Genomic DNA, 15108 nt, shown 5'->3' with positions numbered 1-15108 from the left:
GCTCTCAGCCCCCGGTTTGGACGGGGTGCTCTCAGCCCTCCGGTTTGGACGGGGTGCCCTCAGCCCCCCGGTTTGGGCAGAGTGCTCTCAGCCCCCCGGTTTGGGCGGGGTGCCCTCAGCCCCCGGTTTGGACGGGGTGCTCTCAGTCCCCCGGTTTGGGCAGAGTGCCCTCAGCCCCCGGTTTGGGCAGGGTGCCCTCAGCCCCCGGTTTGGACGGGGTGCCCTCAGCCCCCCGGACCCCAGACCCGCCCGGCCGCGGCGCGGGGGGGGCTCGGGGGGCGGCGCCGCGCGGGCGGGGGCGGCGGTGACGTCAGGCGCTGTCCGCGGTGCTGAGGGAAGATGGCGGCGCGCTAGAGCCGGGCGGCGGCCAGGGCCCCCCGCGCCCCCCGCGCCCCCCGGCGCCCGCACCGCCACCATGTCGCTGCTCTGCGTCGGAGGTAGCGGGGCGCGGGGCGCGGGCAGGGCGGGCGGCGCGTCCCGCGGCCCCTCTGCTCGGGGCGGGGAGGGGGCAGCGCGGGGCCGGCGGGGCTGGGGCTGAGGGGAGTGCGGGCGGAGGGGAGCGGGGGGGCGGTGAGGGGGGGTCCGTGGGACCGGCTCCATTCACGAGCGCCCGGCGCGTGGATTTATGAATGAACCGGCGGGGGCGCGCGCGCGGCGCGGGAGCCGGCAGTGGGGGAGGGACGGGGGTGTGGGCGCGCCCTGCCCGCGCCGGGATCCCCCCGGATCCCTCCGGAACCACCCGGAACCCCCCGGGATCCCCCCGAACCCCGATCCTGACCCCAAACCCCCGCCGGAAGAGACGGGGCTCCCTCCGCGCCTCCCCCCGCCCCGTGGGCACGGCAGGAGAGGGACGGGGCTCCCCCCGTAACCCTCCCGGGCTCCCCTATCGCGGCTCCCCCGCCGCCCTGGGAAGGGGGCTCCCCCCTTAACAGCTCCCGGCTTTCCCACATAACCTCCCACCGCCGTGGGGAGGGAGCTTCCCCCCATAACTTCCCACTGCCGGGAGGGAGGGAGTTCCCCTATAAAGCCCCGCCAGGGCTCTCTCCGTAGCCTTTCCTGGCCGTGGGGAGGGGGCTTCCCCCTCGCCGCCCACCCCAGACGCTCCTGGCTATCCCTCTCCAGCTTCCCGCCCCTTCGGAGCCCCCTTCTTCCCACCCTGCCCCCCCGCGTCTCTTCTCACACCCCGCTCAAGCGCAGACCTCCAGGTGCTCATTCCCCAAACACCCCTGCCCATTCACCCCATCATTGCATATTCCATACCCCATATACCCCATATACCCCATATACCCCATATACCCCATATACCCCATATACCCCATATACCCCATATACCCCTTACCCCATATACCCCGTATACCCCATATACCCCTTACCCCAGCCCCCAGGACCCCACCCCTCATGCCTATCCTCAGGCGCCCCCCACCTTGCAGACACAGTCCTCTGCATTCCCAAACACCCCCTCACCAAAAACACCCCATATGTGCCCCCTACACCCCACATCTGTCCCCAGCCCCCCAATTACACCCTCAAGCATCCCCGACCCCTAAAATCCCTCCACTCCCAAACATCATCCATCCCCATCTATGCATCTCTGCATTCCCACTCCCCCAAACAGACCCCATGCACCCCAAATCCCACACCCTCCCCACTTCCCTCTGTGAACCCCTAAATACCCCCCTCAAATAGCAGCCCCAGCCCCACCTCCTGCAGCCCCCTATGCCTCTGCTGGTGTTGCCCCACCTGGGCATGGTGATGCTGGTGGGAGTCAGGGCAGCTGGGGGGGTCAGGGTAGGAGCCTGGGGGTCTGGTGCTGGTCTGTGCCCAGTTAGGGGATCTGGTGCTGGTCACCCCATACTGGGATGAACTGGGGGGAGCGCACAGATGGGGGATCCCTGCACCCAGCACACTGAGCCCTGCCCAGCTCAGTGCACAGATGAGTCCTGCAGGCTTGGCCTCAGCCTCGCTGGTCAGTCTGGACTGAATGCTCAGTAAAGGGGGGACAGAAGTTGAGAGGGAGTCCCTTTACCCCTTTCTCAAGGCCCTATGACAACCTGAAGGGGACAGGATGGCACTAGTGTGTCTTGGGGTCATAGGATGGAGGTGGCAGAGTGACAGCTCTCTCTCTCAAGGTGGGGCATAGAGTGTCTGGGATTCCCCCCGCTCCAGGCGAAACCTGGAGGAAAACGGGAGCTCACCCAGTACTGCCCGAGTCCATCAGGATGGGGGCTGTGCCCCCTTCTACCTCCTGACATGTCCTTGTCCTTTAGGTGCTGTCACAGCCCCCTCTCTCATGGCAGTGCACAGCTGGCGTGCCCTTGTGTGCCCCCCCAGCCAGCCCCAGATTTTGGGTGCTCTCCTCTGGCAGGGGGGGTGCTTCTTTACTCCCGCTGTCACATGTGGTGACACCCTCGGTGGCGCTGAGGGTGGCTGCTGACAGTTCTGAGTGGGTTCGGGCTTCCCCCAGTGCCCCGTCACCACTCCCTGGTCACGCTTCTCATGCTATTTTGGGGGTTCCGGGGGCGGGGTGCCACCCCAGGGCCTCCCCCAGGCTTTCCCTGCCCCACATGGGGGGCTGCGGCCATGTGCAGCCCCTGGGGGCTTTGTGCCAGGGCTGTCCCTGCCTGACAGGCACTGGAGTGACCTGGGAGTGTGGGGTGAGAGGGGACAGGAGGGGGTGTCTGGAGTGGCGGGAGGCAGACGGACAGATGGACAGGCGGGTGGACGGGCATCCGGAGAGACAGATGGAGAGACGGAGGGACAGATGGATGAAGGGGATTGGAGACGTGATCACGGAGGCTGAGGGGTGGGTGGATGGACTGACAGGGATGGAGGGACAGAGGGAGGGGACGGACAGAGGGGTGGATGGAAGGACAGACAGGGGTGGGTGGATGGATGGACGGACAGAGGGGTGGATGGAAGGACAGACAGGGGTGGGTGGATGGATGGACGGACAGAAGGGTGGATGGAAGGACAGACAGGGGTGGGTGGATGGATGGACGGACAGAGGGGTGGATGGAAGGACAGACAGGGGTGGGTGGATGGATGGACGGGCAGAGGGGTGGATGGATGGAGGGTGCATGGAGGGTTGGACAGAGGGTTGGATGAAGGACAGAGGGATGGACAGATAGATGTATGGGGGAATGGACATAGGGATGGATGTGTGGAGAGACCGGTAAGTGGACAGATAGTGGGGTGGGGTGGATGGGCAGAGGCGGGAGTGGATGGACAGATAGGGGAGTGCTTGGAGAGACAGGTAAATGGACAGACAGAGGGGTGGACACACAGGAGATGGACATATGGTGGGTGGTGGGGTGAGTGGGTGGACAGACAGACGAGTAGATCTATAGACAGAAGGATGGGTGAATGGAGAGACAGGAAAATGGACAGAGGCGTGGGTGGATGGACAGAGGGGTGGGTGGATGGATGGACAGCAATATGGATGACGGATGGGTGGATGGACAGAGGGATGAGTGGGTGGAGAGATGGGTAAATGGACAGACAGCAGGATGGATGGACAGAGGGATGTGTTGACAGGCAGAGGGGTGGACAGACAGGCCTGTTGGGGCACGCCAACAGCTCAGCCCAGTTTTCATCCATTCCCAGTCCAATCTCTGCCAGCTGCCTCCTGCCTCAATTTCCCCAACTGGCCAGCATCCCCTGCGAGGAGCCAGATCACCCCAGCTTGGGAAGATCCCAGCTTGTTGATGTTACATGACTGTCACACTTGTCCTCAGCTCCTTGCCTGGGGACTCAGGTTGAATTTAGCCCCAGGGTGGCACCCCGGGACTCACCACCCCTGTGCCAGCTTTGATGGGTGGGAGGGCAGCACATCCCGCAGATGGCGACAGCAGGACTTCTCCCTGGCAGGAGATGACAGCCAGGAAAGCCACGTGTTCCCTGGGTAATTGTTTGTTCCTGTCAGCTCGGGTATTTTTGGAGCCTTTTCTTCCTCTGCTCTCCCGCTCCTTTTTGGAAGCAGCAGCTGGTGAAGAGTAGTGGGTACTCCTGGGCCCGGGGGAAGGGGGATCCCTGTCAGCCACAGGAAAGCGCTGGCACCAAACGCTCTATTGGAATAGAATAATATAAATTTATAATATGTATAATATCATGTATAAATACATGATATTTAATTTATGTAATTATTACATGTAGTGGTGCCAGTCACCCCAGACAGCCCCCAGGCTCCCAGCCTGGTGTCACTCGAGGACACTCGAGGACACTCGGATCTTTGGGATCCCGGAGCCTTGTGCCAACCCCCACGTGTGAGTTGCCCATGTCTGAGCGAAGCTGCAGCTCCTGGAGCCCTGTGATTCCTTGGGAACATGGCTGCCAGTGACGTAGCTGGTGAGCTTCCTTCGGGCAAAAAGCCACCCACCGTGTCACCCTTTCGGTGGCACAGGGCGGGCAGCCGAGTCAAAGGTCCCCAGTTGTTTTCCCAGGCGATGATTTCCCCTGCCTCAGTTTCCCCGAGGCCTCTGGCGCCACGTGGTCTCCTCGCAGCCCTGCCAGGCACGTGGCCCTGGCGGCACCCCACGTCCCCTCCAGCGCTGGTGGCGGGTGACGAGCGGCTGGCGAGTGGCACGTCTCCGAGATCAAATTACCTTTGATGTCGCCAGGGCTATTTTCATCCCTCCTCGGTCACGTTGGTCCTGCACCCGCTGGCACCCGCGTCATTTAACCGTTTTCCGAGTGCTGTGTCATTCCCTCCCCGCCTGGTCCCCTCCTGGCAGCCCCTCGGACGCCGCTGGGCCCCGCCGCCCCCCCGGCATGGGCAGCGTCGGTGCCTGGCTGTGCTCATCTCCGTTTGCCCCCCCTCCGCCCGCAGCCAGGAGCTGGGGACCGACCCCCACCCAGCTGGGAATTGAGGGGGTTTTTTCCCATGGAGCTGAGCAGGATCGGAGAGCTCCCTGCACCCCCCGATGGGCAGGATGGGATCCAGCCCCACAGTGCTCCCACGGGGGAGACAGGGCTGGGATGCAATGGGGATGTTTGGGGACTATATAGGATTTGGGGTGGGGCATCTCCTCCACCCCTGGGGCTGTTTTTGTGCAGGGAGCCTTACAAGCCCCTGACCCACCAGGTTTCCTGCGGGAGATCCGGGTCAGTGGTTTGGCAGAGCCTCAACCCTGGTCCTGCTGGGCTGTTGCCATCCAGCTGGGACTTGAGTGGGTCTCCCAGATCACAGGTTTTCCTCTAGATATGGATGGTAACATCCTCTGTTTCTCCAAATAAATCCCAAATCAAAAGTGTGGGGTGGCAGGGTTAACACCCCCTCAACAGAGGAAGGCCGGTCATTTGGGGTTGCAGCTGTCCCAGAGTTGCAGGTTTTTGGGGGGGAGCCTTTTCTGTCCTCTGATGCCCACCTCCTGCTCATATCTGATCCCTCACCCTCACTTGGCATGGGGGATCCCAGCACTATTCCCATCTGGCAGCTGGAGGGTGTGGGGGGCAACCAGGACTGGGGTCTTCCCACCCCCTTGACACTCTGGTGGGGGTCCCCAACCTTTCCCCAGGGTCTCAGCCTGATTTTCTTTCCTTCCTTTGTCCCTGCAGTTAAAAAGGCCAAGTATGATGGGCCCCAAGGTAAGTGAGACCCCACCTGCCTGCCCACCTGAGGGATGAGGGTGGGGGGCTCCTGGGCTGGTTGGATGTGGCAGGGTCAGAGGAGGGGCTGGGGAAGGGGTCAAGGGGACCCTGAGCTCTGGAGGTGTCATTTGGCAAACTGGGGACAAAAACACACAAATGGGGGTGCCCCGGACGGAGTGGGGGGCTCAGATCCTACTAGCCCTGGCAGATGTAGGATCCCTCCTGGGACAGGGGTGCTGAGGGAAGTGTGTGGGGGTGGCAGCAGGCGGTGTCAGGGCGGGGACACACTGCTGGTCACTTCACCCTCTGCTTGTTCCCACAGAGAAGTTTAACACCTATGTGACCCTGAAGGTGCAAAATGTCAAGAGCACAACCATAGCGGTGCGGGGCAACCTGCCCTCCTGGGAGCAGGACTTCATGTTGTGAGTGTCCAGGGGTCCCCTGAGTTCCCCCATCCCAGCTGCTTCCCCTCGCCTCCATAAATAACACAGGGAGTCCCCCACTGCCCTGACCCCAGATGTGGGGGGCTCACCTGAGTCCTGGGCCCGAGGGGCCAGGTAGAAGCTGGGGTGGTCTCAGGAGGCTGCTGAGACCGGAGGCGGGGTTAACTCCATGGGGAGTAACCTGATAACCTTTCCTGTCCCCAGTGAGATCAATCGGCTGGACTTGGGCCTGACTGTGGAGGTGTGGAACAAGGGGCTCATCTGGGACACCATGGTGGGCACGGTGTGGATCCCCCTCCGGACCATCAGACAGTCCAATGAGGTAGGGAGCAGGCACAGGCATCTCCCTGCTGAACCCCAAGGGACATGTGTGACCCCCAGCTGTCCTTTGGGCCAGGCAGAGCCTTCCCCACCCTGCCTGGGGCCAAACCCTGTGTGCTGGGGTTGTGGGGCCACGAAACCGGGGCTCTGGGAGCTCTCCTCACCCCCTTTCTACCCGACAGGAGGGCCCTGGGGAATGGCTCACGCTCGACTCCCAGGTCATCATGACTGACAATGAGATTTCAGGCACCAAGGATCCGACTTTCCACCGCATCCTCCTCGACACCCGCTTCGAGCTGCCGCTGGGTGGGTGTCCCGGCCCCAGCCCCGGGCTCTGTCTTTCCTTGCCCTCAGCCCCAGGGGTGCTCATGAGCCTTGGAGCTGGGGCTGAGGGTCTGATCCTGTGGCCCCAAAAGCTTGAGGGCTGTTTTGGGAGAGGTCTGTGCACGAACTGGGGTCTTTGCCCTCACAGATATCCCTGAGGAGGAGGCCAGGTACTGGGCCAAGAAACTGGAGCAGCTCAACGCCATGCGGGACCAGGATGATGTGAGTGCAGCCAGACCTGGGGTGAGGGGGCAGGGGCGGTGCTGCCAGCAGGAGCCCTCACCAGCCCCTCTCTCCCCAGTATGCCTTCCAAGAGGAGCAGGAAAAGCCACTGCCTGTGCATGGCTCACAGTGCTGTAAGTGCTGTCCCGTCCCTGCCCCAGTGTGGGACCCCCGCACCCTCCTTTCTCCCCACTCCCACACTGAGGAATTTTAAGGGGTGGGCTCCACATCTGCTTTGGGGCATTGGGGCATTTGGGAAGTGGGGCTCAACTTCACCCAGTAGCCAGTCCCCACACCTGGTCCCTATCCCCATTCCTGTTGCCCTTCCTGTGTTTGCTGGCGTTTCTTTGCTGTCTCCCAGCTCCACGCTGGGTGAGCCTTCCTGTGGGTGGAGGGGAGCAGGGCATGGGAGCAATGGAGCTGATGAGGACAGCTCCACCAGGGCGAGGGGCAGCAGGCTGGTCTTGGGGGCTGCTGGACGAGGGCCCTGCAGAGGCATTTGGGGTGGCAGCTCAGTTTGTCCTGACGTGTGCCTCAGTCCCCCCTTCTGTAACCACCCCGGGGGCATGCATCAATCAGTGCCCTTGTGCCCAACCCCAGGCCCTGTCCCCTGTCAGTGCCACCATGCCTGGCCATGGCACTGTCCCCAGCCTGGCTCAGTGACTCCATGCCCACCCCAGGCACTGTCTCCAGCCCAGTTTGGTGTCATCATGTTCAGGCTCAGGCCGTGTCCCTGTGCGCCCCATCCTGGATGCTGTCCCCAGGGCAGTGTCCCCAACCCAATGTGCCCTCTGGGGAGATCCTGCTTCCTCCCAACCTGCTGCCTCCATCTTTATTGTCTCTGCCTCTTTCTTTGTAGGCAACTGGAATTATTTTGGCTGGGGAGAACAGCAGAGTAAGTATCCTGTCCACTCCTCTCTTTGCACCTGGGGGTTCCCAGCACATCCCTCTTTGCCTGGCCCAGGGCTCAGAGGACCTGGAGCTTGGGTCTAGCCTGTGGCCTTGTGCCCTGACTCTGTACTGGGGGAGGACAGTGTCACCAAGTGGCCTGTCCTGGGCAGGGCTGTCCCCATGGGCTGGTGGGGACATGGCACCATGGGCTTCTGTGCCCTTGGGGTGTCCCAGTGGCATTGAGCACCTGGGGCTTTGCCTCTGTGGTGGAACATTGGTGGGGCAGAGGGACAGTCTCTGCCCCCACCCTCTTCCCCCTTCTGTATGTCCCAAATTCCCCCTCGCCCTTCCCCTTTTATCCCCCCAAACCCTTCCTGTGCTGGTAACCTCAGCTCACCCCTCATCCTGCCCTGGGCCCACCTCCCCAGCATGGTCCCACAGTGGTGGGGACACAGTGGTGGCACTAAAGGGTCTGTGCAGGGTGGGGGGCGGATTTGGGCCATCCCCTGCCCCACTCACTGTGGCCCCTTGCAGACGATGACCCCGACAGTACCGTGGATGACCGGGACAGTGACTATCGCAGCGAGACCAGCAACAGCATCCCCCCACCCTACTACACCACGTCCCAGCCCAACGCCTCCGTGCACCAGTACCCCATGAGGCACCAGCAGCAGAGCTCCCGTGACTCCTACACCGACTCCATGCAGAGCTACGAGATGGACTACTCGGACCAGGCTCCCATCAGGTAGTGTGGCCACAGCCAGCTCACCCTGGGACCGGCTCTCTCAACCTCCCGTGCAGGTGACAGAGGCCAGCAGGTCCCCATGGCGCTCTCGGTGCGGTGGGATTCCCATGGGAAAAAGGCCATTGGGTGTGAAAGAGCTATACTTGTGCCTCATTCTCTCCTTGGTTGCCTTGAGCAATGCGGCAGTTTTGCCCGTGGCCCAACCAAAAGAGAATGTTCGGGAAACTCTAGCCAATGCATCAGGGTTGGATACCATCTGCTTGACACACTCAAGGCCAAGGAAACCCTTTTCAACATGTTTAGTGGGGTTGCCAGTGAGCGAATCCCCCAGAGGGAAGGATGCTGAGGTGAGGAAGAGTGGGGTGGTGCTCGCCCCATCCAAGCCTTTCCTTCTCACTGGGAAGTTTTCAAACTCTGTTGAGTCACTGCCCTCCTCTGTCCTCACTGGGTTTGGGGCCCCCCACCCTGGCTGTCCCTGCTGGGAGCTGGGCAGTGGAGTGTGGAACATCCGGGGACACAGACGTGGCAGAGCCCAGCCAAAAGTGCCAGCCCAATCCAGGCGGACAAAGCCTCCCTGCCAGTGTCCCCAGGCGGCGGGTGGTGGTGGGACCTCGCTGACCATGTTCCTCTCCTCCCCTGGCAGACGCTATGGTAGCGTAGACTCTGCCGCAAACGGGCGCAGCGACGCTGAGTCCGGTTCTGAGTCGAGCAGGCGGACCAGCCGCCAGCCTTCCCTTGAGAGCAGGCGGTCCCTAGACCTATCGGATAGGTGGGTCGCTACCTGTGCCGTGTGCCGTGTGCCGTCGCAGAGTGCTGTGGTCGGTCCTTGCAGCCATGGTGAGGCCAACACCAGTCCTGGCAAGGGCGGCCTTGTGCCACCCTCCCCGCCCCGGATCGCCTCGGTACAGGGACAGCATTGGGGTGCTCCAGGTGTCCCCCCAGCCCCTCTTGCTGCTGCACCCTAGTTCATGGGGTGACATCCCGGCATCCTGGTCCTGCTTGCTGGCACTGTGACTGTCTGGCAGCGCTGCTGTCTGTTCTTTGTCCTGCCAGCGGGTGGGGGACTGGGCCCTTGGGGATTCAAATGCCACCCCCTGATCCTGGTTGCCTGCCAGGGTGTGCCTGTCTGGGCAAAAGCTTCATGCGGTGATTTGGGATCCTGCGATGGGCCAAGAGCGCCTCTCCCAGCTCTGGCCAGGATCAGGATGGGGAGGTGTGGGGTTTCCAGGTGTGAGCTGTGTCTCCTGCATCCCTGTGCCCCAAGTGCTACTTCCCAAGGTACCTGGATGATGCCAGTACCCCTCCCAGCTGGGGCCAGCCCGAGCCATCCCCCAGCACTCTTCCCTGCGGTGTCCCCTGGCTTCCCACAGCCTGGCTCAGCCACTCTGGGCTCTGCCCAGCCCCTCGTCTTTGTCCCCTCACCCTGAGCCCTGGCTGCCAGTGCTGGAGACGTGGTGTCGGCCTCTTCCTCGGCATGTCCCTGTCCTGTCTGCATGTCTGCTTCTGTCAGCCTGTCTCCACGGAGCCACGGAGCTGCCCCGTCCCTGGCAGCCTCCCGGGGCACAGGGCCCCCGTGGGCCTCCCTGTGCAGGCAGCTGTGAGAGGAGGGGGCTGGAAGGGCAGGGGGGCAGAGGGGATGGGGGAAGGAGCAAGAGAAGAGAGGAGAGCCCCGGGTGGTGCTAAGAGGAGTCAGGGGGTTGAGGAGGGGTATCCTGGGGTGGGGGTGCCTGGGAGGGCTGTAGGGAGCACTGGGGACGTCAGGGTAGAGGTTGGGTGACAGATCTGTGTGTCAGGGGCAGGACAGGGAGTCTGGCGGCAGCAGGAGGCAGGATCTGGCCGGGGGTGCTGCTGCCCCCACTCCTGGCTGGGGTGGGCCTAGGAGACACTGTCACCCCCATCCTCACTCCCAGCCCAGGGTCAGAGTGCCTCTGCCTGGGGTCTGGTTCCAGCCGACAGTTTCCTGGTTCTGTGCCTTCAGCTCCCAGGACGAGGAGCCCAACGCTCCTGCTGGGAGCTGCACATCCCCCTGCCCCTGGTGCAGGGCCCACGGGCTCTGCCTGGGGTGACACGGACCCACGGGAGCCCTGTCCTTGTGTCCCCTCACTCCTCAGCCCCACAGGGAGCAGCCGCTACGCCTCATCGGCCGAGCTGAGCCAGGGCAGCTCCCAGCTGAGCGAGGACTTCGAGAACGAGAGCCTGAGGGACTCGGAGCTGGACGAGAGGGACGGGGACTCCTACCACTCCTGCCACAGCTCCGTCAGCTACCGCAAGGACTCGCCACGCTGGGAGGAGGAGGATGATGATGATCTCTACCTGGAGGAGGAGGAGGAAGAGTTCATCGAGGATTACAGTGAGACTGAGGAAGGCTACCCCAAGGAAGAGGAGTTGGAAGAGGAGGAGGAGGAACTGCGGGAGCAGGACACCTATGAACCCCCTGAGCATGAAACGTACCCACCGCCACAGAAACCCCTGCCACAGCAGCAGCAGCAGCAACAGGTCCCGCAGCAGCAGCAGCAACAGCAGCAACAGCAGCAACCCCAGCTGGTCCCACAGCAGAAACCTCAGCAGCAGGAAAGGAAGGAGGAGAGGAAAGAGGAGAGGAAAGAGGAGAGGAAGGAGGAGAAGGACACCTCTGCCCCCCAGGAACCCCCTGAGGCCCTCCAGGCCCAGCGGGCAGAGGAGGAAGTTCCCATGCAAGAGGCAGCCCCGGAGACTGAGCCCTCAAAACCAGCTGAGAGGTAGGAGAGGGAAGTGACCTGTCGTGTCCCTGGGATGGCACTGTGCCTGGAGGCACTGAGGATGCTCTGGAGGTGGCTCAGGGATGGTGCTGGTGCTTGGTGCAGGACCAGGGACCTTCTGCTGTGTCTGGAGCTTTCCCAGGTGCCTGAGCCATTGAGGGAAGAGCCAGCACCCTGGGCACACTGCCCAGGCCCAGCCACCCTCTGTGCTGAGCCTGGCTCAAGGTGCTCAAGAACCTGCTGGGGCTACAGGGCTGCAGGTTTATAACCTGGGACAAACATGGGCAGTGGGATCCTGGGGCTGTGATTCCTCTCCTCTGGCACAGGCTCTTGGCACCCTGGGTGGAGCTGGGTCAGAGGAGGAGATTTCCTCTGCAGGTCAGTCCTCTCCTTAGGCCTGGTAAAAGCTCATCCATGGCCTTGGATTGATGGTGAAGTGAATAGATTGGTGCTCAGGTTCCTGGTGCAGCATGTGAATAATTCATATTTCAGAGGCAGATTATTCAAATATAATTATTTACTATTTCCATTTTCAGTGAATGTCACTCCTCTGTGCAGGGGTGAACTGTGATGGGCTTTTCCAGCCTTTTATTTAGTTTAAATTGCACACCAGGATTGGGAAATCTCTAATTTAAACCAATGTGTAATGAGCTGGTTTTTTTTAAAAATGGGTATTTAGACCCAAGGCCTGGCAGGAACCTGAGGGCTTCAGGCCATGTCTGCCTGCAGTACCCACTGGGCAGGGGGCTTAGGGGTCTGGTGCTAGGATGTGGGGACCGTGGATTGTGCTGGGAACCCCAGGTTGTCTTGGGACCCCCAGATTAGTGCTGAGGGCCTCAAATCAGCACTGATGACCCCAGATTAGCTTTTGGGACCCCAAAGTAGCTTTGGGGACAGTGGATTAGTGCTGGGAACCACAGGTTAATGCTGAGGATCCTAGGTTATCACTGAGGATCCCAGATTAGCATAGACAAAGCTCCCCGGGGGTCTGGGCAGGATCATCTCCTGAGCATCCCATGGCCTCTTCCAGAGCGGTTCTGGGCTCCTCTCCTGTGTCACATCACACCAGGCTGGTATGTTTGGAGGATTTCTTTTATTTTCCTCCATGTCTTGGTTTTGTAGGAGAGGAGAAAACACCCCACAACACCCAGCATGTCCAGGCAGACATTTTCCCTGGGCTTGGAACCAGCAGGGTGGTAGGTGCTCTTTACCCCAGGAAGCTGTGGTGAGAAATGGCCAGAGGACATTGTGCTGGGGGACAAAGGATGTTGAATTCACGTGCTTGTGTCACCAGCTGTCCCCTGTGTGTCGCTTGGGTGCCCAGGGCAGGGTCTCCTGAGGGTGGGGAGGCTTCTGGCTTCTCCCCAGTGCTCTGCCCTGATTCTGCTGTCCCTTTGCAAAGGGACCTGCTGCCTTTTCAGGTCCTTCCTGGTACCAAGAGGCGGTTTTGCCATGGCCACGCTGTCTCAGGGCACATCAGGATCCCCAGATCGCAGCCTCAGACCTGCTGGGGGTGTGGGGGCTGCTCCCCGCTCCCTGGGAGGTGACAGGGGGTGTGTGTGCTTGCAGGGAGCCGTCAGAAGAGGAGGTGCAGGACCCCAAAGCACGAGCCAAAGCCAACTGGCTGAGAGCCTTCAACAAGGTCTGCATGCAGCTGCAGGAGGTGAGGACCCCCTGGCCACTGCCACGGCTCTGGGTGGGGTGCACTGCCCCTTTCCACACCTGGGCAGTTTCCAGGGACATCCATGGACTTGGGGGTGCCAACAGTGGTGCCCACAACCCCGTTCCCACCAAGTGGGACGCCCCGGAGGGGCCGGGAGTGCCGAGGATCCCCCACGTGTGCTGCATGCGTGTGCCTGTGCGAGCCCCCCGCCCTCTCCCCTCTGTTGAGTTGACAATATTTTGTTTTGTTTTTAGACTCCATCCTCCATCTTTTCTTTTTGTTTTGGCTCTGGATTCGCTCCCCGGGGTCTCGATCCCCCTCCCCACCGCTTCTCTTTTCAGTTGTCCACCACCATGGCCCTTGCACCCGCGTCTCCCCTTCCTGCAGGGAAGGGGTGTAGCCTGCCTGCAGGTAAGCATGTCCACCTGGAACCTCTCAGCCGTGTGCATGCCTTCCCTGGGTGTGTGTGTGTGTGTGTGTGTGCACAGGGATTGCCCATGAAGGAGGGCTGATGGTCTCACTCTGCCCTTCTCCTCCAAAATAGTCCCCTCCCTGCAGGGGCACTGCTGGATGATCCCTGCACACACACCCTCTTCCATGTGCTCTGGCTTTTCCCTGCTCTTCTTTCCAATTGCTGTGGGTCCTGGAGGACCTGCTGAACCTTTATGATGCTTCTTCACTTCCCCAAGCCCTGAATTTTCGCACAGTGTAGCCATCTCCCCTGCTTTGCCAGCCTCAGCCCCTCTGCTGAAGCCCACCCACTTGTTCACCCAGGTCAGCCTCCTGAAGATATTTCTTCCCAGCTCTTTGCTGGAAAGAGCCCCCTTGGTTTTGGAAAACACTTTTCTCTGCCCACCCTGCTCGTGTTTCCATGCTCCCCCAGTGCTGTGAGCATTCACTGCCCTGGGGGGGGCTGTCCCCATGCTGGTGGCTCCTGCTGTGCCCTGACTCTGTCCCTTGTTTTCCAGGCCCGCGGGGAAGGTGATGGAGAGAAATCCCTGTGGTTCAAAGGCGGGTGAGTACAGGGGGAAGCTGGGTACACTCTGGTCCCCGGGATCTCAGCCCCCTCCTCATTAGGATGTGATTAACGAGCTCAGCAGTGGCCTTGTGTGGGGAAGGGTTGCTGAGCTGTGGGCATGCAGAGAGGCAAGTTTTTTGGAGCTGAATTTTGGGGCTGGTCAGTGCTTTTGGAGCAGCCAGCAGACATGACATTGCTCTGTGACCCCAAGAGCTGCTGCTGAGGGGGGGAGTGAGGAGGTGAGTTGAGATGGGGATGAGGAGGGCTGGCAACTCCTGCTTCCCTCGTGGAGCGGTGTCATGGAGAATCCTGAGCTCTCACCTGGATGGGCTGGAGGTCTTGGTCCTGTCTTGCCCTCACAGACAGCCCTGCCGTGGACCTGGGCAGAACCTGGTAGGTTGCCTGAGATCCCCCAGATCACTCTAGGGATTTCTTTCCAACAGAGCTGTGAAGTTCCATTCCTGCCTTGGGTTCCCTTGCAGCAGAATTTGAGGTTCACCTGCTCAGGGCTCCCCTCTGGGGTCCCAGAGGGAACCCCAGGTCTCCAGCCTCACACTGCAAAGCCAAAGCTGACTAAGCCAAATGGGCAGTTTTTCTCCTGGGTTTCACTGTTAAGCTTCACGTGAGGAAAAATCAGTTTTTGCCAAAATCTCTTCCCCTTTTTTAGTTTTTAGTCCAGTGATTCCTACCCTGGCTGGGATGGTGGTGGGGATGGGGATCCCATAGGTGTGTCCCAGGCCACACAGGAGTTGCTTTGCAGTCATATTCACCAAGGCCTAATTATTGAGGAGAAATCCTTTCCTGTGAGGGTGGTGAAGCCCTGGCACAGGTTGTTCAGAGCAGCTGTGGCTGCCCCATCCTGGAGGTGTCCAAGGCCAGGTTGGCAACCTGATCTAGTGGAAAGTGTCCCTGCCCATAGCAGGGCGTGGAACGAGATGGGCTTTAAGGTCCGTTCCAACCCAAACCGTTCCGTGATTCTCTGAAGTGCTGAGTGACCGTGGGGCAACAGCAGAGGGCCCCTTCCTGCCTCAGTTTCCCCTTCCCCGCTGACTCTCCTCTCTCTTGCAGGCCTGGTGGTGGGCTGATCATTATAGACAGCATGCCGGACATTCGCAAGCGAAAACCCATCCCCCTAGTTAGCGATTTGGTGAGGTTCC

General features: G+C 61.1%; 1 protein-coding gene across 1 annotated transcript in view; it reads left to right on the top strand.

Annotated features, from left to right (window-relative positions):
* The first annotated feature begins 367 nt into the window (after positions 1-367).
* Positions 368-15108, top strand: part of UNC13A (unc-13 homolog A) — a 39271-nt gene continuing 24530 nt past the window's right edge. Inside the window, exons 1-13 of the mRNA XM_040086881.2 lie at positions 368-437; positions 5554-5583; positions 5909-6008; positions 6234-6351; positions 6533-6656; positions 6823-6896; positions 6976-7030; positions 7756-7791; positions 8322-8532; positions 10644-11270; positions 12840-12933; positions 13902-13948; positions 15020-15098. Of these exons, the coding sequence (XP_039942815.1) occupies positions 416-437; positions 5554-5583; positions 5909-6008; positions 6234-6351; positions 6533-6656; positions 6823-6896; positions 6976-7030; positions 7756-7791; positions 8322-8532; positions 10644-11270; positions 12840-12933; positions 13902-13948; positions 15020-15098 (1617 nt within the window). The 5' untranslated portion in view covers positions 368-415. The remainder of the gene's footprint in view (positions 438-5553; positions 5584-5908; positions 6009-6233; positions 6352-6532; positions 6657-6822; positions 6897-6975; positions 7031-7755; positions 7792-8321; positions 8533-10643; positions 11271-12839; positions 12934-13901; positions 13949-15019; positions 15099-15108) is intronic.

This window comes from Hirundo rustica, chromosome 26, assembly GCF_015227805.2.
Source record: "Hirundo rustica isolate bHirRus1 chromosome 26, bHirRus1.pri.v3, whole genome shotgun sequence".
Classification (NCBI taxonomy): Eukaryota; Metazoa; Chordata; class Aves; order Passeriformes; family Hirundinidae; genus Hirundo; species Hirundo rustica.
The sequence above is the reverse complement of the archived record's forward strand: the minus strand, read 5'-3'. Positions and strand labels throughout refer to the sequence as shown.